Raw genomic sequence first — 26,368 nt, forward strand, 5'->3', positions numbered from 1 at the left:
TTAGCTGCTTTCAACAATCCCTTGAATTAAAAAGCACTGCACTCCCCCCAGCCCAACACCCCAGCCGGAACATAAGTGCCTCCTGGGGGAGGCAGGCAGCTTCCTGTGAGCTGTAATGACATTCAGTGCTCCATCGGTTCAGCTCCCGCTTTCTTTTTGGTGCAGTTTAACCCGGGCACAGAGGCCGGGCTCCATCTTACTGATCTCTGCTTGACACCCAATTACCACATGAATGGGAGAGAAAGGCTGCAAAAGGCTTTAACTCCCACTGACCCTCCCTCCCCTCTGCCTGCTTTCCCCCTCCAAAGCCCCCTCTCTTTTCTCTGATGCAGAGAGAGTTCAAAACTGAGACTGGGAAATCAAACAAAGCCCAGAGTAAGGAAACCCATTGTTACTGCTTCAGAGAGAGCTTCAGTTTTCCCATCTATTGTTCCCCTTGAAGTTTGACTTGATGTGTGGAGGGATGCAAACAGCTGTTTGTGGATTCCCCTGATGCTTTATTGAAAAATAATTGAATCCTCACTACAAGGCTCCCTGATAAAATGCTTCCTTGTAGCACTGAGCCTCATTGTAAATCCCTTATTTATAAACTTTATGTCCCTGTAAAATGCGATGGCTACCAGAATCACTTCTTCTCGGATAAACTGTGGGCCAGTGGAGGAGGCATGTCTCTTCCATGCTCAGGGGAGAGAATGAGGAACTGAAACAACCATCACAAAAGAAAGTTAACCTTTTTATTATGTAGGTAAATTCTCCAACCAAGAACGAATTTGTGACCTGAATGTTTCTTTAGTGTGGTTGTATCTGTGGGAGGGGAACCAGGATGAGCAGTGTATAGACTGTGGTAAGGCAAGTCTGGACTGTTTCCTGTTGCACACTGGGGCACATCGGCTTGGGGTATCTACTGTATCCACCACAATGACACTTACTAACTTGTACTTCTTTCAGGCCAAATTCTGCTCCTGGTTACACCCATGCAACCCCAGTTAGATCAATGAAGAGTCACCCTTGTAATCAAACAGAAGATTTTGACTGCAAAATTTTGAGTAAACCTGAGCTTTGATTAAACAATTGGTGGTAAGCTATTTCTGAGTTTACACCATAACACAGTGGGTTACATCCGGCAGTTAGCTGTGAGCTCCTGAGAGCAGGAATCTTGTTTTAGGCATATGTTTATCGAACGTCATCTATGCTTGTGATGACAGTTTGTCAGTAGTTATATGAATATTCATTTTTATTAAGACAGGTTATTTCGTCCAACAAATTTAAGGGATTTTTTTTATTGCTACAGCTAGCTTTGATTCTAATGAAAAGGTTTCTTATATCCCAAGGCACCTGGTGCCCATTAACATGATGCTGTAGTGTCTCAAGTGTTCAAAGACTTTGGGCAATTCTGGAGCTACACATCTGGATACCAAGCTGAAATCTTTGTGTGTATTATGCTTTTTCTTTGTTTTGCCATAGGGAAACAACAACACAAGAATGTGTTCTTGTGGTATTTCTACAATCCAGGAGCAAAAAGCCTCCCTCAGCTCTCCAGCCTCATGCATAGCTTCTGGAAGTGTAACGTTGTAACAAAGAAAAACAAACACAACTAGACATTTCCAATACAAGGCACCAGACCCTGCAAGCAGCCTTTGTGACTTCTATAGAGTAACGCTACATGGTTTGCTTTAAGGATGCATATCTCAGTAGCAACACTTGTTTCCCATAAAATTAAGTTCAAGGTCTCAGTCCTTATCTTAAGATACTTCAGGGTGTGAGCCACAGGTATCTAAAGGATCATCTAAAATATCAACAAGCTATCTAAAACTTCTAGACGAAGATCATGGTCAAATATGTCACTCCCCTGGCACTATGAAACTTTACACTGAGAGCAAAGTTTGTCTGTGCAGGAAAAAGAGCTTTCTCAGGGCTGGTCTGAGACTGTGCACGATCCTGCCATCTCCCTCCAGGATCAAAGAGTATTACAGAAGTCCCCACCTACTGCTGGATGTGCAAGGCACATTTCTTTGACCTTTCTCTCCTAAGCATATAGTAACGTAAGCACATGCATGTGCGTTACAAGTCATGCGAACAGCCCCATGTACATGCTTCTCCCTTTTGAAAGGGGCTGGGATAACAAACCTGTGACAAATTAGCCAGGTTGCTTCGTGCAGGACTGGTAGATGCTCTGATATTACGGCCCCGAGTGTAAGGTAAGAACAGACGAGAGCAGAACTGAACGTGGATTTGCCAGGACGGGTTTACGGTACGAAATCCCATCTTCCTGCCCAGCATCCCACCACTGGTGACTAGATCCTGAGCCAGATGGGTCCCTAGCCTGAGGTATTTAGATTGCTCCTATTTTTATTTTATTTTTTGGTAAAATATGTGAAATAATCACTACAAAAGAAGGTGAACTTTTTTTAATGACGTAGGTAAATTCTCCAGCTGAGAACGGATTTGTGACCTGAGCTTTTCTTTACTGCGGTTGCACCTGTGGGAGGGGAGCGGGGAGGATGGTCAGGTTTCTCCCGGAGAGCACTCGACGCAGCTCTTTTCTTCACTGCGTTACCAAGCACTTGGTTAAACGTGGAAGTCATCCGGTGAGGTGTTTATTGCAGGCCGAAAACCAGGCTCCCACCCCTGCCCCCCCAGGAGTTTCCCGCCAAGGCCCGGCCCATAACTCCGCCCAGCCCCTATTGCTAGGCAACGCGGCGTCCCCGGAAGCGGTCGCCCGCTTCCGAGGCGGGGCAGAGATGTACTTCCGGGGCGGGCAGCCCTTTTCCCCCTCCCCAAGATGGCGGCGCCCGTGTCCCTGCTGGTGGAGTTCGGGTGAGGAGGGTGGTCGGGAGGGCCTGGGCCGTGGCTGGTGCGCGGCTCTGAAGGAAGCAGGGGCCGGGGGTGTGTGGGGGCTCCTCAGACACGGGCTCTTATGGGCTAGGGCCGGGGTGGGGGTGGCTGAGTGTTTCAGCGAGGGAGCCACGATGTTATTAGGAGGGGTGACTCGTGGTGCCTAATGAGGGGCCCGCCTGCGTTTTCGGGATGAGCATGGCTGCATTTTAACCGGCACGCAGCTATGACAGGTTCTGGGACACTGTGGGGGCATGGCAGAGCTACTTACTAGTCGTACCCATGTCAAGGACAGATCTTGCTCCCCGTGATTGGAGGCCTGATGAAGAACGTCTTGCGTTCGGAAGTGTGTCAGTCTCCATCCCGACGATGTTGTTGGTCTGATAAAAGACATCCCCCTTAGACGTTCCTGCCAGAGGCAAAAGGTGCATTTGGGCAGCAGTTCTCTAGCTTGGCCACAATCTTGTGTTGGGTTATAATGTACAGGGATGCTTGAGCTATGTACCACAAGAGGATAAAAAGTGAATAGTTTGTTCAGAGGAACATGCAAGTTGTTTTTTTTTTTTAGAGTCTCAGCAAGGGTTAGCAGTGGTATTTTGGGCTTTTGGGACTCTTTGGCTTTTTCTTCTGTATTAATGACAAGCCTGTGTTGGTTGCCGCTGTCTACCTCCCACTGGATTTGATCGGCTCTTCTGTGGAATAGAGTTTGTACTGTTCACGTTGTCCTTCTTGTGACTGGCTGTGGTCTGTTCCTGGTGAGAGTGGACACGATTTAATGGGAAGTAGGCACTGGCTGGTACAGCTGTGCTCTTAGTTCAGTAGACTGGTACAGTTGATCCAGTAGCTTTTTGTTGAACATTGTTCTTCTTGTAGATATTGTTCTGCAAGTGCCTAATGCATGTCTTTATATGCTGTCTCTATATGCGCTAACAGGTAGAACTGTCCATTCAGTCTTCTCCTAGAGAAGAATACTTTTCTTAACTTATCAAACATTGCCCAAGAGGTTGGTTTTACTGATGGATTAACCCACTGTAGCTGTGAAAAAAAGAAACTTTATAAACAAGTTCCTGTTTCTGCACATCACTGTAGATTACTAAAACATTTGTAACCACTGAATTAATTTTCAGTGTATAAATGGTGTTTACTTCTTACAGTTCTTTCAGCTCAGATGGTGTCAACTATAAAGTCCTTTTTGCTTTTCTTTTTGAATATTTTGTTTTCAGGTTCTTATTGCTGTGATGCCTGGGTTGCTAACCCTGAAGACGTTGGAATTTTTTTTTTTTTAATTTAAGCTAGAAATCCAAAAAACACTTGAATAAAGTATGAAACCAATCCAAATGTTTCCACAAGTGTTTTTTCTCTTACAGAAGCTAAAAGGCTGCTGTTTCCTTGATATTTTTTTTCCTCTCCCACCTCATATAAATACACGTCATAACCCTTTAAATGCCCTTTTCCTCAGTCTACCCTGCTTCCAGCTGCAGTAGCTCTCCTCATTTTCCCAGAAGAGTAAGAAGCATTTTTGCTTGTCTTGGAAATGCATAAATGAGCTCTCTATGTGCAATCACAGCTGAGTTCTCTACAGTTAGCGCCTTACAGAAGGACCTTATCTAGTCATCTACATTCCTGCAGTAACAAAGCATGACCTTGTTTTCATTATATAAAAAATGTTTTTTATATAATTGCTGTGACTTTTTCTTTTGCATGAATCTCGGCTAAAGTTGATAATTGCTGCTTCAATTTTCAGATAACTATTTTTTGTGAGCTGGTGGAAGAACACCAACAGAGTGGCCTTTAGGAGAGATGCTGTATATAAATAACTGCTGAGAACATAACAAAGGTTCCATTGTGCTTTTCTGTTGCAGAGCCAAGAAAATCCTAGTGTGACATTTTTAGATATTGGTTTTAAAGGGATTAAGTAACACGTAGGCTCATTATTTTCCATAATATGTAGATATTTGCTGCTTGTATTACGTCTTTTCACTGAGGCAGTTTTCAGCTTTGTAAGAAATGGTACCAATAATATATAAGAACAGTAGAAGTAAACATTTATTTAACATTCTGTTTTTAAGTCAGTGGAACTTTGCAATTATTGAATGTACTGTATTTGCACGGGGTTTGGTCACCTCTTTGAACCAACGGAGTATCCATCATCTAATATCTTTGCGGCTTTAAATTGAAGGAGTGTAAGCTTCTGGCAGCAACTACACTTCAGGCCCAACTAGATGTCTGAAGTTAGTAATCAAAATAAAGATGTTAGGGGTCTATCTAGTTCAATTTTTTGGGAAAGATGAGCCACCAATAGCTCCTACCAGCCTTGAGGAAGCTGCCGATTGCTCTGCATTTCTGAAAATTTATATGTATAGGCTCCTGAATAAATATTTGGGCACTGTTTTTAAAAATGATGGCCTTGCTGTGTAAATGTGTGTACTGTCCTGTATGGTAATTGCATAATCCAAATTGTTTAAAGCATTGTTAAATCAATAAAACTTCAAACACTTTTGTGAGTAAGTAAATTATCTGCTCCTTTTATGAAAGGGGAGCCTGAGTTACAGAGGGGTGAAGTGAGTTGTCCACAGCCATACAAAATATTAACAGAAGCTCTGGAAATAGTACTGGTCTATTTCTATAATCATTTGCTAAGATTTTTATAACCTTTTTCATTAAAAAAAAAAAATGAGGATAGCTTACAGATTTTTAACATCAAGAAGAGAAATGATCTGTGTTTGTAAAGTGTAGGATTATAGGACTCATCCTTTAAGGATGAGGAGTGGATTTCGTAGAAGGGACCTCAACAGATCATTGAGTCTGACACCCTGCCTTGGTAGGAAAGGGTGCTGGGATCAGATGCCAGCAGCCAGGTGCCTATCTGGCTGAGGGGGAGGAGGGGACTGTGTGTGGATGCATGTCTTATTGTGAGGAAATCTGAGTCACAGATGAGAAATTTGCAATTGGCCTGGGCTTTTCAAAAGAGCCTAAAGGAGTTGGGTACCCTCAGTCCATAGAAATCCTCATGTTTTTAAAGCAATTATAATCTTAGACTAGCTTCTAAGAAAATGTTGTCTCCTGCATTTACAAGCCTCTGTTTATTGGTCAACATTGTTACTCTCCTGGAGGATGGTAGTTGTCATGAGCAGTTATTTCTACTTGCAGAGAGAACTGATTTGTGACCTAGCTAAGGCCAGTCCCTTGGTAAGCATTGAGTGTCCAGATAGATACTCTGAACTGGTCTTTTCAGTAGGGAGCCAGTGCAGGGCATAAACATATGTTATGTCCTGGTTAGCTCAACTTGTGTCCAGAACCCTTGATTCTGCTTGCTGCTTACACTGTGCTCGAGTCTGTGCTAAAATGAACATGTGGGAGGACCGCTGAGCCATGGAGGTTTTGTTCCGGTTCCAAGGTTCTGTTCTTGTCTCCATTTCTGACTTGCTGTTTGACTTTGCCTGGCTCATTTCCTCCCTCTCTTTCTGGTTGTTAACTGAGAATAATACCTATTCCATGGGGTTTTTTTCAGATTTAAAGTTGGTCTGGCATTTTGAGACCTTTTGCTGAAAGGTGTTATATGGCAAGGTACCAGAGACAGCATTTAGGGTGAAAATGTTATTCTAATTGCACTAGTGTTGTGGGGAGGGGGGGGACTTTGCCTTGATGTTATCCTGGTTAAGCAGGGGCCTGCACCAACAGTTTGTAAGCTGTCTGAGACAAAAATATCTTCTGTTGGTATAGTGCCTGGTTTAGGGGGATCCTAGCCCCCATCTTTTTAATACAGAAAAAGAAAAAATGAAGAATTGTAGTAACAGACCGTTACTGCCCCAAGAAGATTATGGTTTAGGTAAACCAGATGTCCAGTGGGTCATATTCCAAATATAATCACTACCGTTTTTTTTTTTCTGTATTTTAGTTGAATAAATCAGTTTTTTTGTCACTTGTTTCACTTGCAGATGAAACGGACTGAATTTTTTTCTTTTCTTTCAGAGGTGGTGCAGAACTCTTGTTTGATGGCATTAAGAAACATCAGGTGACTTTGCCTTGTCAGCAAGAGCCTTGTGAGTACTAGTGGTTTTCAAATAAGTTGAAAAAAGGACAGCAAATGAAATGCGTGTGAAAAACAAAGCCAGTTTATATGGCTATTATTTAGTTTACAACTAAAATCAATGTGTTTTAAGACAATTTCAGCCATACTATTGATTAGTTAGCTTGGCAGACAGTAGTTAACCTGCAGAGTAAATACAAAGCATAAATAAGCTGAGCACCTTTCTCATCCTCTAAGCAACCACAGAGTAGCTTCACTGTTGCAGAGATTTTTTTGCCTTCCACCTGCAGAATGCTAATCATCTGTGGCCTCTAAATACTTTTACAAAGTCCCTATTCACTTTCATTGGTACACAAAGGTGCCCATTAGCTGTTTTTTCTCTGTGGATTCCCATATGGGGACTGGGATATATGCTCACATCACAGTGTATTTTTATTGTCTTTATACTAGTTTAGAACACTTGATTAGACTTAAACCTCACAGTCCAGAATGTCAGAGCTAGACCTTGAAAATTGTGTGGACTTTAGGGGTAAAATTACACTCTCTTTAGTTCTGCGTATATAATAATAAAAAAAAGATGCTTGTACATGGAGGGTTTCTGACTGTTCCAGTGATATTCAATATTAATTTCTGTCCTTATAAATGCATGGTAACAACAGTGAAAAATGCATCTTTCTGATTACTATTTTGCTTGGCCCCATGCCTGAGGAAACCTTCATTGCAATGTGTTGGCACAGATGTAGCTTGAATTTTTTGTTAGATTAACGCTTTTTACTGTTTGAAAGCTGGAACTATAAGCTTTGAAATGATGTAAGATATCAGTGAACTTGAGCCATTCATGAGAGACTGGTTGCTAATATCTAAATCTATGTGCTGTCCATATTAAGACTGTAAATCCTCCTGCTGTTTTTGAGAGTGCTTAAAGGCAAGTATAAATGCTTCCCAGATGAATATACTCTTGATCCCTGGATATAAACAACATATAAATAAAATGATAATGGGAGTTTTGAGAAGAGGCATGATCTTATGATTAAAGATATGGGGCAGGCACACTGGAGAATAGATTCTGTTCTTCATTTTGACACTGATCCACTTTGTGACCATAAGCATATCCTGTAGCATTTCTTGCCCTGCTGCTAGAATGGGGCTAATGTTTCTGTACCTTGCAGGAGGGTTTAGTAGTTAAATTCTAAGGTTGATCAAGTTAAATCCTTACATGAAAAGTACTAAAAGGCAGAATTCCAATTTATTTCAATAGTAAACTTTTTTAGCTGCAGTACTGTGTTCTTTAGGTGCTGTGGAAGCCTCAAATATCTGTTCACCATGTAGCACATTACCAGTATTTATACAATAAGCAAGTGTTGGGATTAAAGGAATTAAAATTGAATAGTGTGCGTTATATCTGCGTATTATATCTAACATGATGCATATACCCAGTGGGCACAAGAATGTAATGAATACTAAAATGTTTTCTGTAGCTGATAGTGGTAGAATATAAAACGTATGAAGTGTCCAATTCAGTTGCTGTTGAAGTTCTTGGGACGATTTCAGTAATGTTAGTGGGATTTGGCCTGAAAAATAACTTTCCTGAAGATCTTCTGTTCTCAGGTGCTCATGTTATAAGGTCCAGTAGCTCAGGTGTGCAAAAGTTTTGTTGGTAATATAGGCATGGAAATCCAAAGGAGAACCACATTAAAAAAAAAAACATTCTGTAAACTCATTTGATTTACAGTGTGACCAATGCCAAGTGTCTTCTGTATTGATTATGAAAATAGTAATGCAGCTGTCTGTGGACAGATAAAAATGTATCTGGGGGTCTGATATGCTAGTCTTCACACAGGAAACATTCTCATTAATGTCAGTGGAAGTTTTCATTGAGTAAGGACAGCAGGATTGGGCCTTTTATGTTTAAAATAACAAGCAGCTCATCCATGTTCAGTGTTTTTTGTCTACTTGCTTCCTTTATACTGTATGTTCATCTCCTTATACACTGAAGGAAAACAGCAATAGGAATTCTAGAACAAAATGCAAACAATTATAATCCTATTGAACTGCTTTCATTAGGTACCAAGATTATTTTTGACCATTCTGGTCTCCCTTATCCGCTCTTCTTTTCCCCTTGGGTTATTTTTTCTCTTTGTCCTCTTTCTGCAGATCAGCTGCTTCTCTGGGATGTTGGGCCCAGCTATATTTTACTGTTTTAGACTTTTGGTATATTACATAGGTGCAGTAGGATGGGAAGCTTGATAAATAAACGTATAACCACATTTAAGGGAGGAAAATAGCCTGTGATCTGTATTTGTCTTGAGTAGCGCTCTTTACATAATACTGATGCTTTAAAAAAATTATCTTACAATAATTTCAGTGATTTACTAATGGTAGACACTAGGTGATAATGGCCAGATTCTTCTTATCAGCCTGTGCATAAAAACTCTTCCCCCCCTTCTCTTTTTTTGCTGACTGGCTGGGGGGAGGCGGGTTGCTGGGAGGCTAAAGAAGCACAGACAAGTGGGAGCTGCAAATGGGACTACAGCATGCAGCCATGTGTTAGTAGCTATTTCTCCTCTGGAATCCTGAGTCTTTGCACTTGGTGTGTGACCTGCCATGCTGCCAGTAAGGAACATGCAAACAAAAGTATGAGAGATGCAAGCTATAGTGTATCCAGGCCCATATAATATTTTCTCAGATGCTTCAGAAGGAAAAGCACAAGTTAAATGCACAAAAATACTTCTTCCAGAATTGTGCTAACAATTTTGATCTCATTGATATGCTGATAGAGAGACTAAAAGCATTAATGTCTTGTTGGCTTATTGTGCATAAAACTATAGGAGGTGGAAAAGGGCAGTGAAGAGGATAAAAATATTTGTTACATGGAGAGAGGATTAAATTGGCAGGGAAATCAACTTTATTTTCAAACGTCCAAGAAGCTGTTAGAGACACTGGAGCGTAAAGGAAAAAAGCCCTAAATTAAAAACTGAAAATGTTTTTGGCAGCATCCCCTCGAAACGAGCCACAGTTAATTTAACCAAGTGCTTCAGTAATCAAATAGATCATTGTGTGCCTGCTGCTGCAAGAGATGTCAGAGCACCTTCCTCTTCTCGGTTGGATTTACAGTTGGTGGGTTTGGCTTCCGGGAGGGAAAAGTCACTGGCTATTGGAAGGCTGGGAAATAACCAGCATCATTTAACCTTTGTAGCAGTTGCAGGGTTGAAGTCACATCGGCTAAGAACAGCTAGAAAGTCCATTGAGCTCTGCATGTACCACGGGGCGTTTGTATGGCAAGATAAGGGCGCTCATTAAAATGGCACTGGTTTATATGGTGGGAAGTTTTCTACTCTGTTTCATGGGCCCTATACTGCTAACAGCAGTGGAGATGTTCCTGTAGATCAAGTGGGAAAGGCTTGTGCTTTTGGAAGAGTGGGTCTAAGCATAAGCATTAATAAGTCTGAAACACTTTGGTAGTCTTGCATGACGATATTTGACATTTTAAGGTTGGAAGTACAACGCTTGAATCCAGACATTCTGGTAATCATACATTTTTCCCCCTTTTTTATCTGAAGCCTCACATAGAGGGGAAGAAACACGGTTATTCCAATTTTCTAAGGGTGGGGTAAAGGTAAAATCTTTATTTGTAGAGTATTGACTGCATTCATGGGTCTGAACTAAATACAAGGGAGCACAGTGCGTTTCTCCCTCTCGCCCGGGGGATTTACAGTCTAAGGTCCTGATCCTGGAAGGTGTGAAGCATCATCCACTTTCACTGTAATCAGTGAGAGTTCAGGGCAATCAGCACCTCGGAAGAAGGACTTGGTATCTCTCACACTTAGCCCCTCAAATACAGAAAGGATACTTCATGCAGGTACAGTATACCTGTGGGGACCAGCTTTTTTGACATCTATGCCACAGATTGATTCCATACTCTCCCATAGGGGTAGTCTGATTCCATTCTTATGCCCAATCTGCTGTTCTTTCTGCTGCCTTCCTTATCTGACATTGTGCTACTTCTCCCTTCCCTGATCTGCCATGTGCCACACACACAGGTTGCCCATGCCACTTGTGTCACTCATGTTGCAGGGTGGCCACCCATGCCATACACCATAAGGGTGAGGCCTGACTGTGATTCCTAACTGCCAAAGAGATAATAAAACTCAGAGTAAGAGTCGGTTCCAGTGCAAAATGCTCCTTATGGTGATGTTTAGCTGTACATGAGAAATTACTATTTCAAAAGGTTTTTATTGCTACATTTATTAAATGTGACACTTCTGCAAGCAAATGTTTTGAAATTAATTTTTGAAATATTTTTAGTAATACAGAAACTTGTCAGAAAAATTAAAATTAAAAAATCATTGGCTTTATTTATGGAACTTCGTGACAATAGTATCTAATCCTTTCAAACTGCTCGGTAGCGCTTTCCCTCCTCAGAGGAAGATAAGATCGTCCTCATATTTACCATGCCTTTATTTTGTAGGGAACAATATACTAACTGATGAGGAAAATGAGGAGTGCAGAGGCAGTGCGACTTACCTGAGAGAACCTCAGGATAGTCATGGAGATGCAGGTAGAGGGTGAGAGCCCTGGCTCCCAAGCTCCTCTCACTCCAGCCTGCACTGCTAAGTCTACAGCAGTGGGGAGAGCCATGTTGGAGCCCATCTGGGCTCTGTCCCATGAATGCAGCACCTGCCATGGTAGATCCTGCCATGTGGATAGGCCTTTATCTTGTTCTGACTGCTTATGTTATTTCTCCATCAAGTCTCTGGTGTTTCCTGGCTGTTGCCCCAAAGAAACAGGCATGCTGTTTATAAGGGGTTGACTGAGCAGGCAGAGTTGCATGTCTCATCAGAAGGAAAGATGGAAAAATTAAAACTCAGTTGTGGGACGGGACTAGTGCAATCCCAGTGTCCCCCGCAGCAGGCTCAGTGTAGCGGGAACAGGATTAACTCTCTGCTTTAGATCAAATCAATCTAACACATTGAAGAAGAAACTTCCCAGGCACAGAGAAACTTATTTCTCTTCTGTGTGACCAAATCCCTGTGATGGCAAAGCTGGGCTCCTGAGTCTTCGTTTCCCAACCAAGCCTATTACCACACAGACACCTAGCAGGATAACCTTTCCACCCCATGCCCACCCCCACCCCTCATGCTCTCTTCTTTTCTCTTGGTGGTATTTGCTGTCATGACACCACTGTTTAAAGGGTGGCAGCAGAGCATAGGCTGACAAGGAGGTTCCTGGCCCTTTAAACTGCTTAGCATGCATTTCACACGGTTCACGGTGCCAGCTGTTCCTTTCTCCTCCTGCCCTCACTTGCAGGAGCTGTTTGCTGAGCTCAGAGCTCCTGTGCAAAATTGCTTTTCAAAAGAGCCACTTTCTGCTTAATTAAACAATGAGACGCCGTCCCTCTGCACATCTGTAAAGCTCCTTCTGCAGCTCCTTTATCCCACAAACTGCTCCATTCTTACCTCCATTCACTTGTAAATCTTCCCCCCCTTATCCCCCCATCCCCATCATCTCACTGGCTCTTTCTTTTCCCCTTTCAAGTGTGGCTGAGGGGCTTGATGGTGTATCTGTGGGGGTGGTGGGGGTGGGTTGACAGGAGTTGGCTTAATGGTCCTTGCTATATATGAAAGCATAATGTTAGCAAAGTAACTGCTGAAAATGAGAGTTGAGAGCTGGTGCCAGACGGGGCTTGTGTATTTCAGAGGAATAAAATGTGAATAGCTGTTAAAGGGGATGTAGGATCAGTAGGGAAGAATGACTTATCCAAATGATTGAAACAACACTAAAGGTGCCTGAAAGGCATGGGGGAGAGTCAGTGTAAGACGCTGTCTTGCCCAGCTGGCAGTGGCAGAGTGAGTCTGTACCAGGGAAATCCCTCTACAGGCTTTCTGTATGAATGGATGGTGCCAGGCTGCAGGGGATTCCCTCAGCAGGTTCCCTTTATGAATAGTTGCATTCCTCAGTGGACAGGGAGTCCCTGAAGTAGGATGCCATGGATTCTGTGGTTGTTTTCCCCTCTGTCAGCTTGTTCCAACCCTTGGAAATGTTTGGGTTTTTTTGCCAGAAAAAGATCAGTTGAAGGGAGGGTTTCCTCTAAGCTTTGAAATTGCATGGTTATACTTAATAACTCTGCCAAATGTTGCAGGATTTGCTAGAGCTCCTTAAATTATACAGCATCAGCTGTTCCAGAGTGAGAAGGCAAGAGATGAGTAGAGGAATAGACATAAGAATTGGGGATGGAGGGCACCTACCTGTGTGTCAAGACAGAGAAGTGACATTTAGTATGATGATACATCGCACACTTAGGGTTGAGAGGGTAAAATTAACAACAGGAAAATTTAGGCTGGATGAGAAGATTCCAAATTGCAACAGCGTAGAATCTCTTGGGATTTAATGAAAGCACCATGTTGCTTGAGCCATTTAAAACCAGACTGGACAAAGCCTTGGAGAGTCTCCTGTAGGGAATAATTCTGTGCTAGTGAAGGGATTAACTAGAAGAGACCTATTAGCAGATCATCGTTTCGGATTTCTGTGATCCCTATTCAGCACTTTACTATCTGTAGAATACAACCCTCTTTTGACACTGTTAGATGCCTTTCTTTGACAGCTTTGAGCAAGAAGAACACTTTCCAAGCATTAGTGATCCATATTCCTAATAAAAAGAAGTAATTGGAGGTGCCAACAGTAGTGACAATAGCTTTGGGTGTTACAGGATTAGACTCTCTGACTCTGGAAATACAGTATGTAGGGGTTTGGTTCATCTGGAGGATCGTGTTGGGGCTGCCTTCTAATGACTGAAGTCAATGGAAGATCTTTGGATTCCAGGAATTTTTTCATGGCAGAGGGTGAGATGGAAGGCTCCTTGAACTTGCTTTCCCTATTGGCTAATCAGAGGGAATAGAAAATCATAGAAAGTTAGGGTTGGAAGGGACCTCAAGAGGTCATCTAGTCCAACCCCCTGCTGAGAGCAGGACCATCCCCAATTAGATCAAGCCAAAGCTTTGTCTAGCCAGGTTATGAAAACCTCCAAGGATGGAGTTTCCACCATGTCTCTGGGTAACTTGTTCCAGTGTTTTACTACCGTCCTACTGAAAAAAATATTCCTAATATCTAACTTAAACTTCCCTTGCTGGAACTTGAAACCGTTGCTCCTTGTTCTTTCATCTGCCACCACTGAGAACAGTTCAGCTCCATCCTCTTTCAAAGCCCCCTTCAGGTAGTTGAAGGCTGCTATTAAATTCCCCCTCGGTCTCCTCTTCTCTAGACTAAATAAGCCCCATTCCCTCAGTCTTCCCTCATATTCCTCAGCCCCCTCACCATTTTTGTTGCCCTCTTCTGGACTTGTTCCAATTTGTCAGCATCCTTTCTGTAGTGGGGGGCCCAACACTGAACACAGTACTCCAGATGTGGCCTCACCAGTGCTGAATAGTGGGGAATAATTACTTCCCTTGACCTGCTGACAGCGCACCTACCAGTGCAGCCCAGTATGCCATTAGCCTTCGTGGCAACAAGGGCACACTGCTAGCTCATTTTCAGCTTATTGTCCACTGTAACCTCCAGGTCCTTTTCTGCAGAGCTGCTGCCCAGCCAGTCAGCCCCCAGCCTATACTGGTGCATGGGATTATTCCATCCTAAGTGCAGGACTTTGCATTTGTCCTTGTTGAACCTCATGAGATTTTCTTGTGGCCCAATCCTCCAATTTGTCTAAGTCACTCTGAATCCTAGCCCTGCTTTCCAGTGTATCTACTACTTTCCCCAGCTTGGTGTCAGCTGCAGACTGGCTGAGGGTGTGCTCCATCCAATCTTCCAGGTTGTTGATGAAGACATTGAACAAAACTGGCCCCAGGACCAACCCTTGGGGCACTCCACTTAATAACAGCTGAGCTATAACTAGACATCAAGCCATTGATCACTAGTCTCTGAGCCCAGTGCTAGGTCTGAGTACTCCTTTCTATTTGTACAAGAGCTAAAAGAAGATCCATGATCCAAATGATCTTTGACTAACAAGACTTAAGAACCATCTGAATGAGGATCTCAGGACCCAGGTCCTCCATCCTTGATAACAAAAGCATCATACAAGATCATAGGATTTGGTCTCTTTTTTTTTTTTTTCCCCCTGTGGGCAAGAGGTAATGGTAGAAGTGCTATGAAGACCCCCTTTCTTCTGACTAAGAGGTGAGAGAGTTTCCAAATCTACCATTTCAAACCACATAAATATATCTAGAAGAAGCCAGGTCCCAGGAAGGAGCTGGTGAGGCCCCAGGTTCTGGATTCTTCTTTTTTTTTCTGACCATAATAGTAAAAAAAAAAAAAAAAAAAAAAATCCTTTTGTTTGTGCAGAATTTAACCTGAAGCCTTTTCCTATTAAACATTAGAAAAAGTTTACTAACACTAGTGGAAACTGATTCCAGCTTTTTGGCCCTGGTTTCTGCTCATTTGACCGGGTTGAACCCTTTTACCTAGAAGCCATCCCAAGTCTTCTACTGCAGCTTGTGATACCCCAGCATCTGCCTGGAGGTGGGGTTCAATTTATATCTCAAATAAGGACTGGACTAACCCAAGGATCCCTTTGTTCCATTTTTCTAGAAGGTCCTTTCATAATGAATGCCCTTTGTTACAATTCTCGAGACCTATTTTCATTACAACTTGGTGATATGGACAGACCTCTCACCTTGCTGACTGGTGTGTTTTGGGAGTATTTTTAATATCCATTTGAAAAATAAGCCCCTTACCAAGGCAAAGGGGTTGTGAATTCTCTTCCCATCCAGGCAGAAGGAATAATGGAAGAGGCGCGGCGAGGAAGGGGCTTTGTCATGGTTACAGGCCTGTCGCTGAGAATGTGGGCGGGATGGAGCTTGTCCAGAGCTAGTGACCTCAGCAAATTGGAGCTCAGCTGTGGTCAGTATGATAAATGATCTTATTCTGGGTCAAAGAAAAGGTACCCCACAGGGAGGTGTCGGGGAGGCGGCCTGAGAAACCCGACTGTGCCGTCACACCACTGACCCCTCAGTGACCAGCCCTGCATATATCTTATTTATTACAAACCAGAAGGGAATTTTCCAGTGACTAGGCCTTAATAAGGGTCCCCTGTTTTCCTGAAATAAACTCCTTGTTCCACAGGCAAGACCGGAATATTATTGGAAATACATCCTGTGGATATCTAGTAGGTCCGCACATTAGTTTGTGTGCATGGATTTTAATGTGGAGAGATACAGAGATGTGTGTGTGTGTGTGTGTATTCTGTCCGTGTGTGTAAATCTGCCAGTGACCGACACAGCTTCTCTCTTAGTAGAGAGCTGCCTTTTCACACTGGCTAATATTATGGTATTATAAAATCTGTGGGAGGCTGTTTGGGCTCCTGTGTGTTTACCAGCTTGATGAGATTTTTGCAATGAAAACCTGGCTTGGTGTTTTTTATTCCAGGCACCTGTCTGCCATGTCGGTTTTCTCTCTGCACACAGCGAGTGTGCTCTCTGCTGAGTTATCACTGATGATCTGTCAGGCCCAGGAGGTTTTATTGAGCTGCAAAAGATCTATGGGTTTTAGCTATGGTTTTGAGGGTGCAGATGAGCCCAGGCACTTGTACCAGGCAGCACTAAGATGGAGTCCTAGATAGGTTTCTCTTAAAGAGGAAGCTCTATAGATTCTTTGTTGAAGACGAGCGAGATATCATGGAAGATCAGACCTCGGAGGGTTTGGAAAAAGACTGGAAACTGCAGATCTTTCAGCTGCAACTTACATATTCAGGAATATTAATAGGACAGCCAGCATGAGATAAAAATGAACTGCAGTTTTTGCATCTTGTTCACATGCATGACAGGACAGTGGCTTTGGGCCGCTGCTAACATGTTTAGTTTTCCTGAGCTGTCCATTCAACTGAGTGTGTTGTTTTGCTTGTGCTCTTTGGCTTTGAGCTCCCATGTTACACACTCAAACCAAACCCTGGATTTGCAGCCCTGGATGCAGAAGTCCTCTCTGTCCACAGAACAGAGACTGAGTTATACCATCATTGTACTTCAACTCCAGATGCAGGGATCAGACCCCCCCTTCCCCTTCAGTTAGAGGGTCATTCTGTTTTCATGGCCCATTTACTCTTTCACACTAGTGAACGAACGCCAGTTAGTACTGAGTATGGGTTTGCAGTGCAGATTTTTGTCCGCTGCAGACTGAGACTGCTGAAGTGATTATATTGAGGCCGTGTAACTTAGCTTATTACTGAAGTGACCAGGATTTGGACTCATGACTAAAAGGAGAAAAGCTGTGTCCTATTACCCATCATCTGAGCACTGCAGTCCTCTACCTTTTAAAACATTATTCATTCTGTAATTTTGAGAAAACAGCATAGAGAAGCTGACCAAGGGGATCTCGGTCTCAGAAAGAACAGCAAACATTGTGCAACTGTATTTTTGTGAATACTTTCCACAGAATCATAGAATAGTAGGACTGGAAGGGACCTGTAAGATCATCAAGTTGGGTCCCCTGCCATGGGCAGGAGGTAATAGGGCTCAAACGAGCTCAACGAGGTGCTTTCGCTGGGTGATATTTGATCACCTCTCCCAAGAAACGTAGATAAAGTATTAAATTAGTCTCCCAATGATAAGTGTACTTATCATGGCAATGGAGATGAGGCTGCAGCCCACGTAAATGGTTTTCCTTCCCATTTTGCATTTCTGCAGAGACATAAGTTTACATGGTACTATGCAGACAAAAGCGATCACTAACCTAAGGAACCTGAAGTACAAGTTATGCTGCACAGATGTTTGTATAACAAAAAGAAGGTGCTAGGGAAAGAGGAGGGTCACAGCAGAGAAAGCAGCAGGTGTGCTTGAGTAGCTCACATTGTTAATTATTATTCGGGTCATGATAGGACTCCATGTCCTGGATCAACACTGCTTTGTGGTAGAGAAGGGGTGTTGGACATATGGCCCATGGGCTGGATTTGACCATGGAGCCCTGCTATCCAGCACATGCTCATGTGACTTACAGTGCTGGACTGGCCATGTGCACTGCTGCATGCAGCTCCCTGCCGGCCCGGTTCTGAGGGAGTCTGGTTTGACCTGCAGCCCAGCCCGCTGAACCTTATCTGGCCCTATGGTGTTGGATTAGTTTGCTCCTGTGCTAGAGCACTGTACAGGCAGAACACGAAGATGGTTCCTATGCCCAAAACTGTACAATCCTAGTAGTCCTGTCCCACTCGCATTGCACTTGTGAGTATGCCAAATGGACCTGATTGTTTTGACTGTTTCATAACTACTTACTGGCAGTTTTGCAGGAGACAAATGAATAACAGGACAGGTGCAAAATCCTGTGTTGGAAGACCAGCTAAAAGACATGAGGCTAAAGGTGGGATGTAGGGAAGGACAAAGAGCTTGCGTTATACCTTGGATCGAGGTGGCTATTCCAAGAATGGTGGTACATTGCATAGTCCTCCAATGTGTGCGTGCCTCACTTCTGTGGCAGTGAATCAATGCTGATGTTGATGCACATATTCCTCTGAGTATAGGTACAGGCATGTGGGCTGTCTAATACTAGACTGGTGTGAAGCTGGAAAATAATACACTTACTGTGGAAGGGGGCTGGGGACGAAATCTTCCAGTACAGTCTCAAAGTAAGCTAGTGTCCTCCTCTCCAAACTTCTCGGTGGCTGCCCTGTGTCCAGCTGGTGCTTGTGCCTAAACGATTGTAGTCCTGAAATGCCCCAGAGGCAAAGTCTGCTCTTGTGTCAAAGGAGACTTGTGTACTGTGCAGCTTGTGCTGTGCCTTGGTGCCAGTGTACAAATACAAAGCTGCCCTTGGCATGGCTAGGGTGGGGATGGTGTTCTCTCTTGCACTTTTCTCCCTCCTGTAGCACTCTTGCATTTTTCACAATGTAGCTCTTATTTTGTAGTTAGAGAGAGCAAGAACCATTTTGGCTGTCGCTGGCTTTCTGCTGTAGCAGTGTTTTTCAGTGGAAAGCTGGCAAGCATGGTTCACTCTTGTTCTGGTGACCAGTTGACTGCTACTTTATGCCATCTGTATGACACAGTCTCCCTTTCCAGTGCATGAAAGTGATCACATTGGCAGAAAATCTCTCTCATGCTGCTCACTTAACTACATTATAGTTCAGTAAAAAGGAATTCCTGATCTGGGCCTGCCCAGTGACCTCATTGCAAAGTGAGCTGGTGCCAGGAAACAGATCTCCCTTTTGTGATCAACACTGCCCAGCTCCAGGAGGGTCCTCTTTGACCAAGTAAAGCAGTGAGACTAGGATACTTTAGAAGAGGAAGTCTGCAACCTGGAGCCACTGAGGAATGTGGGAAAGAGAGAAATGGAGAGAATCTCACAGGATATTCATCTTCCAATAAAAGAACTAAACCCCTCTGTTGTAGGCAAGCAGATCTCCATTATTCATACCTGCTTATGTCAGGGTAGATTTTTGCCCTTCAGATAAGGAGAGATACCAATGTGACAGAAGCCAAAAAGAGGCAAGGCAGCAAGTAGTATGCCTAGGCTTCCTCTAAAGAAATAAAGCCCTGTTTCAGGTTGATCCCATAATGTGCTGGCACAATGCACAGACTGAGTCATACCATTAAAATCACATTTTTTTTTTTTTTGTCAGTCACTGAACAACGGTACAGAGAATAGGTTTTTAGCTCAGCCTGTAAAAGGGTTGTGAAAATATTTACAGTGACTTGGAATAGTTTACTGTACAGGGAGAGAAATGTGCAAATGTGTCCCGCTATTCCTGTTGATTCAGCTAGAGGAGGTTCAGGCCCTGATATCTGATTGGTGGGGTTGTGCATTGGGAACTCTTCCTTGTATCTTTTAAACAAATAATCTTTTGGGTCTTTCAAAGGGATGTTTAAAGGAGCCCTGGAAGAATAACTGATTGTGGATTCAGAATGATGAAGTGGTTTGTGGAACAGTGAAATATAGAGGCAAATGCAGGAGAACTCCACATTGTAATTTGTCAGCTTCTCCAAACCCTGTAACAGATTATTCTCTCCCTCTGTCGCTTCTCACCTCTCCAATAGGAAACTAACTGATGCTATCACTAAAGAAATTGTTTTTGCCTCACGAAGTAAAATTGATACTATAAAAACCCACCAGCAGTGTCTCCTCCTCCTTTTACATGAAGACAAATCCTTCCTGTCACCTACTGAAATAGAAAGATAAAGGCTAAGCTTTAATAAAGAAGCTATTCAAACAAAGCGTTGAGGGGGCGGGGTGGAGAGAACAGGGGGTCATTGCTGAAGGTGTGATGCTGAAAGATACTGCAGATGTCCCAAGTGCAACCCCCATGGCCAGTGTCTGCGCCCGTCTGTCCAGCCATTCAGGTATATAGTTGCCTGTGTCTTATTTACTATGTGGATCTTAAATTTGTTCAAAAGCATATGTCGGTTTGGGTGCCTAATTTGAGACATCCTAGGTCTGATTTGTCAGCAGTGCTGAGTGCTCACCGCTCCCGCTGAACCCCCTTTGAGTTCCCGCTGAACCCCCTTTGAGTAATGGGCATCTTGCTCTTCAGAAAGAAACCTTATGGATGTCTCAGTTTGAATGGCCCAAAAGCTAACACCCCAAATTCGTAGGCATATTTTAAAATAGTCATATTTTTGAATGTCACATTGTTCTATATTGTCCATGCCTAATACAGTATAGGTTTCGTTCTAACCTGTTTCTTAAATTGTTTGAGGAAGGCATGAAAGAACTCCTGTAGGGTAGGAAAATATCTGCCTGTCATATCAAAAGAGGAATATTTTGAAAAGGTTCAGGTGAAATCAGTTCAGCCATTTACGTGATGGGGGTGGGGGGAAAAACTTGTTTCCCCATGAATTCCAGTCCATTTTCACACTGGCCTCGGATACTATCAATCAGCTTCCTTTGCACTCTTGGCCTAGATGACTGCACTTATCTGCTGCGCAGTTAATTTGGTTTGGGTTCTAAACATTTAATATCAGCATCTAGAGGTTGACAGTTGTAACACTTTTATAATTTCACGTTTGGGCACTTGATTGCTGATTTTTGTTTGTCCAGCTCTTGTTAAATGTGTACTTTAATGCATTAGTATTTGTCAGCGTGGAACATAAAATATGCAAGATACATGATTTTGGAGAAAACATCTGGAATTTTCTGATGTGTGAATGCTTGAATTGGCATGACTTTACATTGTGTTGCCTCTGGAGTTTTTGCATGTAATGAGGTCAGGTGTGCATATGCATGCATATTTAATTGTGCATGGGCATGTGTAGACTTAAAAAAGAGGTGACTGTTTATGGCAAATGCTGATCTACAGTAGATCTTCAGGATACCCTTTGCCATTCCCTGAAAGACCTTGCACCACAGCTACATCTTTTGGACAACAGGACTGAAAGGATCTCCCTTGTCCCAAGATGAACTCCCATGCCCTGTTTCTCTAATATCCTGCATCTAATGGCTAGAACTAGGCGGACCTTTGGTCTGAGCCAGTGCGGCAGTTCTCTTCCTGTGTTTTTAGCGTGCCGTCTCTGCTGACCTTGGGGAGGGCTAGAGCCCTGGGTCTGGACTCCTGTGAAATAGGAATGGATATTTGGTGCTAGCAAAGAATCGTCATCTTCTTGTTTGGCATCTCCATTACTGGATTTTTGCAACTGTGGATTCCCGTTCTGTGTAGTCTCAGCTAGTCTCTTTGCAGACAGATAGCTTCTTCATTCTGCCATCAGCTAGTCTATAAATTGTCCTCCTCTTTCCTTTTCAGGGGACATCAGAAACCTGCTAAAGTGGATCAAACAAAATCTGTTGAAAGAGAGACCAGAATTATTTATTCAAGGGGACACTGTGTAAGTATGGATGCTAAGGACCGTCCTCATGAGTCCATCTCTGCCAATTTCAGCAGGACGGTGCATGGTTCTTTTGCTAGTAGCATGAAGGAAGTTAGTATCTGTGGAATACAGGAGGTGCTAAAAAGGATGACAAAGAAGAGTGACTCCTAAATTTCAGCTCCTTCTAAACCTAAGCCTAACCCAGTTTCATAAAACAGTGCATCCTTCTTGCATAACCTGCAGCACCAGTTGTCTAGATCTGGAGCGTACACATCCTCCTTCCCTTGTGTTGCTGCTTGGAGCCATGACGTTGTACATAGCTTCCCAAGGTAGACCCCTGCCGCCCCCCCACTTGCATCACTGGGCCTGAACCAGTTGCTCTGAGAAGCACCAACAAATAGATCTTCTGGGAAATGTATTTTATTTTTAAAATGGGGCCAATCTCATGGAAAAAGGCCAGGAGAATGGGAGCGCTGTGCAGGCAGCCCTTGGCTACAGGATGGAGGCTGGGGGTGTTTAGCATTCATCACAGATCTCTGTGAGCTGAAGCAGGTGCCAGGTCCCCTGGTAACAGGAGAGACAATGCAGGACACTGAAGATCAAAGAGGGGGAATCCCTCTGCCTGTAATCAGGGGCTCTGAGTTGATCCTGGGTGTTTACAGCCTTTAGCAGGGGCTCTGCATCGACCTCTCTGTGCTCGATTGCAGTATGTGGATTTTAGTTACCTGGCTTTCCTACATTGTCCTGAAATGTAGTCATCTCAGAGCCTTCTCAGGAATGGTGTATTTTGATTCAAATGAGCTCTGGGATCTCTCTTACCTCCCCTTTATTTGATCTAGAAAGGGCACTGCCTGTACCTATTTCCACCTCTGTGCTATGATTCCCTTTTCACATCAGCTTTACAGGCAGGTTGCCTGTGATCTGCTTTAGCAGCCAGTGTTGTTAACTCTTTGTGTAGCATTTTGCAATCCCATATCCTAACAACTTCTGTATGTTCTGCAGGCGACCAGGAATTTTGGTGCTCATCAATGATGCAGACTGGGAGCTAATGGTCTGTACTACTACAGTTGTTTGTTCTTTATTGAGAATATTGCTCTGCCTGTTTTATGGTTGTTTTGGGGACCACTAGTGCAGATTCTTGCCCCGAGCTAAGCATGTTATATCCATGGGGGTTGGGGAGCCAGTTCTCTCTCTGTGTGCTGTACTGCTGTGGCTGTTTCAAAGCCCTGAGCTTTTGTTTAACCTGCTGAGACGCAACAACCAGTCAGTTCCCAAGAAGATCCCCCCACGTTCCCTGACCTCCAGCAATGAACTCTGCTGGGTTGGTCTCTCTGTCCATGCTTGAGAACCCCTTAGCAGGCTACCAGATGGCTTTGCAGCCTTGGGCAGTTGTGTACCATATAATAAGATGGGTGCTTGAGAAATAAAGACTGCATCTCTTGCTTAAGATCAGGTTTCGATGTGCCAGAGTGGCTGAGGTAAAGCAAGCAGAGCTGGCCTGTGGAGGGGTTTGGCACGCTGGGCAAATTGTGTACCGCCGTCACAGCTGCACAGTGTATATAACTATTTGGCTGCCTCAGGCAACCAACCACCTGTTCTGCTGATACAGTAGTCCTCCCTGAGCATGACCATTCTCCATGTTAGAGAACAGCAGCTCCATGGTCTGCTTCCCCAGCTTTTTCTTATCTTAAGACGAAACCTCAGTCTTCCCCTTCTATATACCAGTGCTCTGGCATCTTTTGTGAGGTTTTCTTTCCTTAGTTAGTCTTCATTTGGAAATGACCATTAAATCATTTCTTCTTTTTTCTTGGCCTGCAGGGTGAGCTGGACTACAAACTCCAGGACCAGGATAACGTGGTCTTCATCTCAACATTACATGGTGGTTAAATTCCTGGAAAACGTGAGGACATAAAACAAGAACCAGTGGGGCAAAACACCTGAGCTTCTTGAACTGTTCATGCCTAGTCAAGTCATGTCAGCTCATTTACAGCGTGTTCTTAGTCATGTTAATAAAACCCATGCCAGTATGTGGCCCTGTGTGCACTTAAGTGGCAGCTTCCCTGTGGTTCTCCGGTAATCTCTCCTGATGCTGCAGTCCTAAGGGATGAGAGAGCACCTACAGCCTTTGTTGACTTGATTTCTCATTCTCTGAAGGGGAAAATATAGTTTCTTGGAGTATGGGATTATGCCTCTATCCCAGAGGCAGAAGCTTGAGGGAATCATGGCTATGCTTCAGGGCAAGGCTGTATAGACCTGTTTTGACTGCAGTAGCTGCTGCTGTTTTTACTGTTCTTACTTGGTAGAGTGCCTTGTATACAAACTGTATCCCAAAATGCTTTGCAGAGTTAGTAGGCAAAGCTGAAAGGAAACATGAAGTACAGAGAAGCAGGGAGACGATTTGGGGTGAAACTTTGCATTAGGTTGAGAGTTGATGGAAATGTACAGTGGGGGGTGGTGGAAGGGGGCTGGCACTCATCTCCTTTGCCACTTTTCTTTGCAGAGTGTATGTGAGTCTGTTTCACTTCTGTAATGCACCTGAGCAAAAGGAGTGTAGAGCGCCGCCAAATGAGAATGGAAGCCTGTTATACCTACTTTTCCTCATGTCTTCTGTGGCTGTTTGCATCAGTGCTTCAGAGAATAATAGGACTCTGCCTGGCAGGTCAGGTGAAGCAGGGTGCATTGCTGCTGAGATGGGAGGGAGAAGTGCAAGAACTAAAATGAATTATTGGATAACGAATTCAGCTTTTAGTGTGTGTGTGTTTCTGTTCTGGAGATGGCTTCTGAAGAGCTGGAGACCCAGAGATTCTGCAGAGTGCCAGCCATCTGGGCTTTTTAATCTGAAAAGTAGCAGCTCTTTGCAGCAGGTCTTGATCAGTCTGTGCAAGTGAAGCAGAGTTGATACTCCCTGAAACGCAGCATCTTTCCCTTAACCATGCGTCTCTTGACCCTTCCCTCAAGAGGGACGCAGAGACTTTTCTGAGAGATCAGATGATGGTGCGGCCAAAGTGCTATTGGTGCAGAAGTCTCAATGTTAAGACAAAGATGTCATTTGGTTTCTAGAACTCTTGCTGAAAATGCAGACTGACCCAAATGGCCAGGAAGGCTGTTCTCCCACAGGTCACGTTTAAAGCACTGGAGGAGTGTGAGAGGTGAAATTCCTGTATGTAAAACGAATGAGTGGCACCAACCAGAGTCTGGTAGTGAGAAGACTTTCCCCCATGCCTATCCCACTCATGATCTTTGCTAGCTGTTGCCTGCCAGTACAGCCTCCCTCTATTCTGGTACTGATTCTCCATATAATACAAGCAGTGGCCCCTACCCTGCTTGGAGCCCTCCTTAATTGGTTCAGGATAGTGGGTTTTCTTGAAGCAGAAGTGGCACTGATTTCAGCCAGCTACTGCATGTTTCCACCCCCGTGTGTCAATAGAGCTGACCATTGCTGTTGTTCCTATCCTGGGTCTCCCTTGAACTGGTTGTGTAGCAGCTGTCATGCTGCAGTGGACCACTGGCCCGTCAGGAAGGGTAGTCTGACACAGGCAATAAGTAGCCAATACATGAATCCTTCCTTGTGCTGCACCTAATGGATTAAACATTTTGTGTGGTAGGAAAAGAGTACAGAGACCAACTCCACTGCTGTGTGACCTGTAGTGCTCAGTTTGTCTGGTTTACCCTGAAGAACTAGAAATCCTATTGAATGGTGATGATTAGCTTGTTAATGTTCCTAAAGTGCTTTGAAGATGAAAAACATGAAGTGTTGCTGGTAATAAAATTATTATTGGGCCTCTTTGAAATCCAGCTGCAGTAGCTGAGCCTGGCTGCTGCAGCTGTGAATTACACAAGCCAAAGGCTCTTATTTGTTCTCAATTTACCTGCTATTAACTTTACTGAGTAACTCCCTTGCAGACAAAAAGCATAAAAAGGCTTGCAGATAAATCTGAGGACTAGCTGGAGAATAGCAAATTCCTATTGTGCATGACTTAAAACAGACTTGAAATGAGGAAGGAAGATGTGCATTGATCTTCAGAGCCCCTTTCTGCCCTGATGTTCCTCATCTTAAACTGTATTTGTGCCTTTGGCTGGTCTTGTCTGTGTTTTGTTTTTATTTTTATTTTTCCCCCTGCTGTTTGCTCAGGGTAGGCTGAATTTCTTTATTGGGAAGCCTTATTTCCCTTAAGGGTGCAGACAGGCCCAGACGGATTAGGTTCTGCTGTAGTAAAAGCTGCCAATCATGGTGAGCAAAGCTAGAAATATCAAGGTGAGGGAAACTGGGCATTGAGACGGAAATGCAGCAAATTCCTGTACTAGCAGAAGTTTCTGAAATAAAAGGCTTTTTGAACATGCTTTGCCTCCAGCTTTGTCCTACATAGACTCTTGGTTCAATTTTGCTCCAGTCTGGTAACGTTTCCTTCCCCTTCCCCCTCCCGTGTTTCCTTGGTAGCTCCAGCACAGTTGCTTTTCTTTTGGAGTCCTTGTGCCTCTCTCATAAAACCTCCTGATTGTGGTTTAATGGGGGATGCTGACTTGTAATGGGAAGGATGGTTTCAGATCCAGGGAACTCTCTGCACTTGCTCCCTGATTTCTCCTCTCCCTCCACTTCAGCAGGAAGGAGAGACTAGGGCTGTAGAGCAGGGGTTAAGGACGCCTGGAGACTTGGCACAGCACTAGAAGCAGGGTGCTGCCTGGGGGCCGAGGAATATTTCAGACCCACCCGCTGTCCTTGGGGCATCTTGGC

The 26,368-nt window shown here is 43.7% G+C and overlaps 1 protein-coding gene across 1 annotated transcript; it reads left to right on the top strand.

Moving 5' to 3' along the window:
• Nucleotides 1-2,724: 2,724 nt before the first annotated feature.
• On the top strand, nt 2,725-25,976 carry URM1 (ubiquitin related modifier 1). The gene is made up of 5 exons (XM_090022493.1): nt 2,725-2,817; nt 6,808-6,878; nt 21,573-21,654; nt 22,639-22,687; nt 23,455-25,976. The coding sequence occupies exons 1-5, from the start codon at nt 2,783-2,785 to the stop codon at nt 23,521-23,523; spliced, it is 306 nt and encodes a 101-aa protein (XP_089878619.1). The 5' UTR covers nt 2,725-2,782; the 3' UTR covers nt 23,524-25,976.
• The last annotated feature ends 392 nt before the right edge of the window (nt 25,977-26,368 follow it).

This window comes from Crocodylus siamensis, chromosome 11, assembly GCF_052110815.1.
Source record: "Crocodylus siamensis isolate JL-2025a chromosome 11, ASM5211081v1, whole genome shotgun sequence".
NCBI lineage: Eukaryota > Metazoa > Chordata > Crocodylia > Crocodylidae > Crocodylus > Crocodylus siamensis.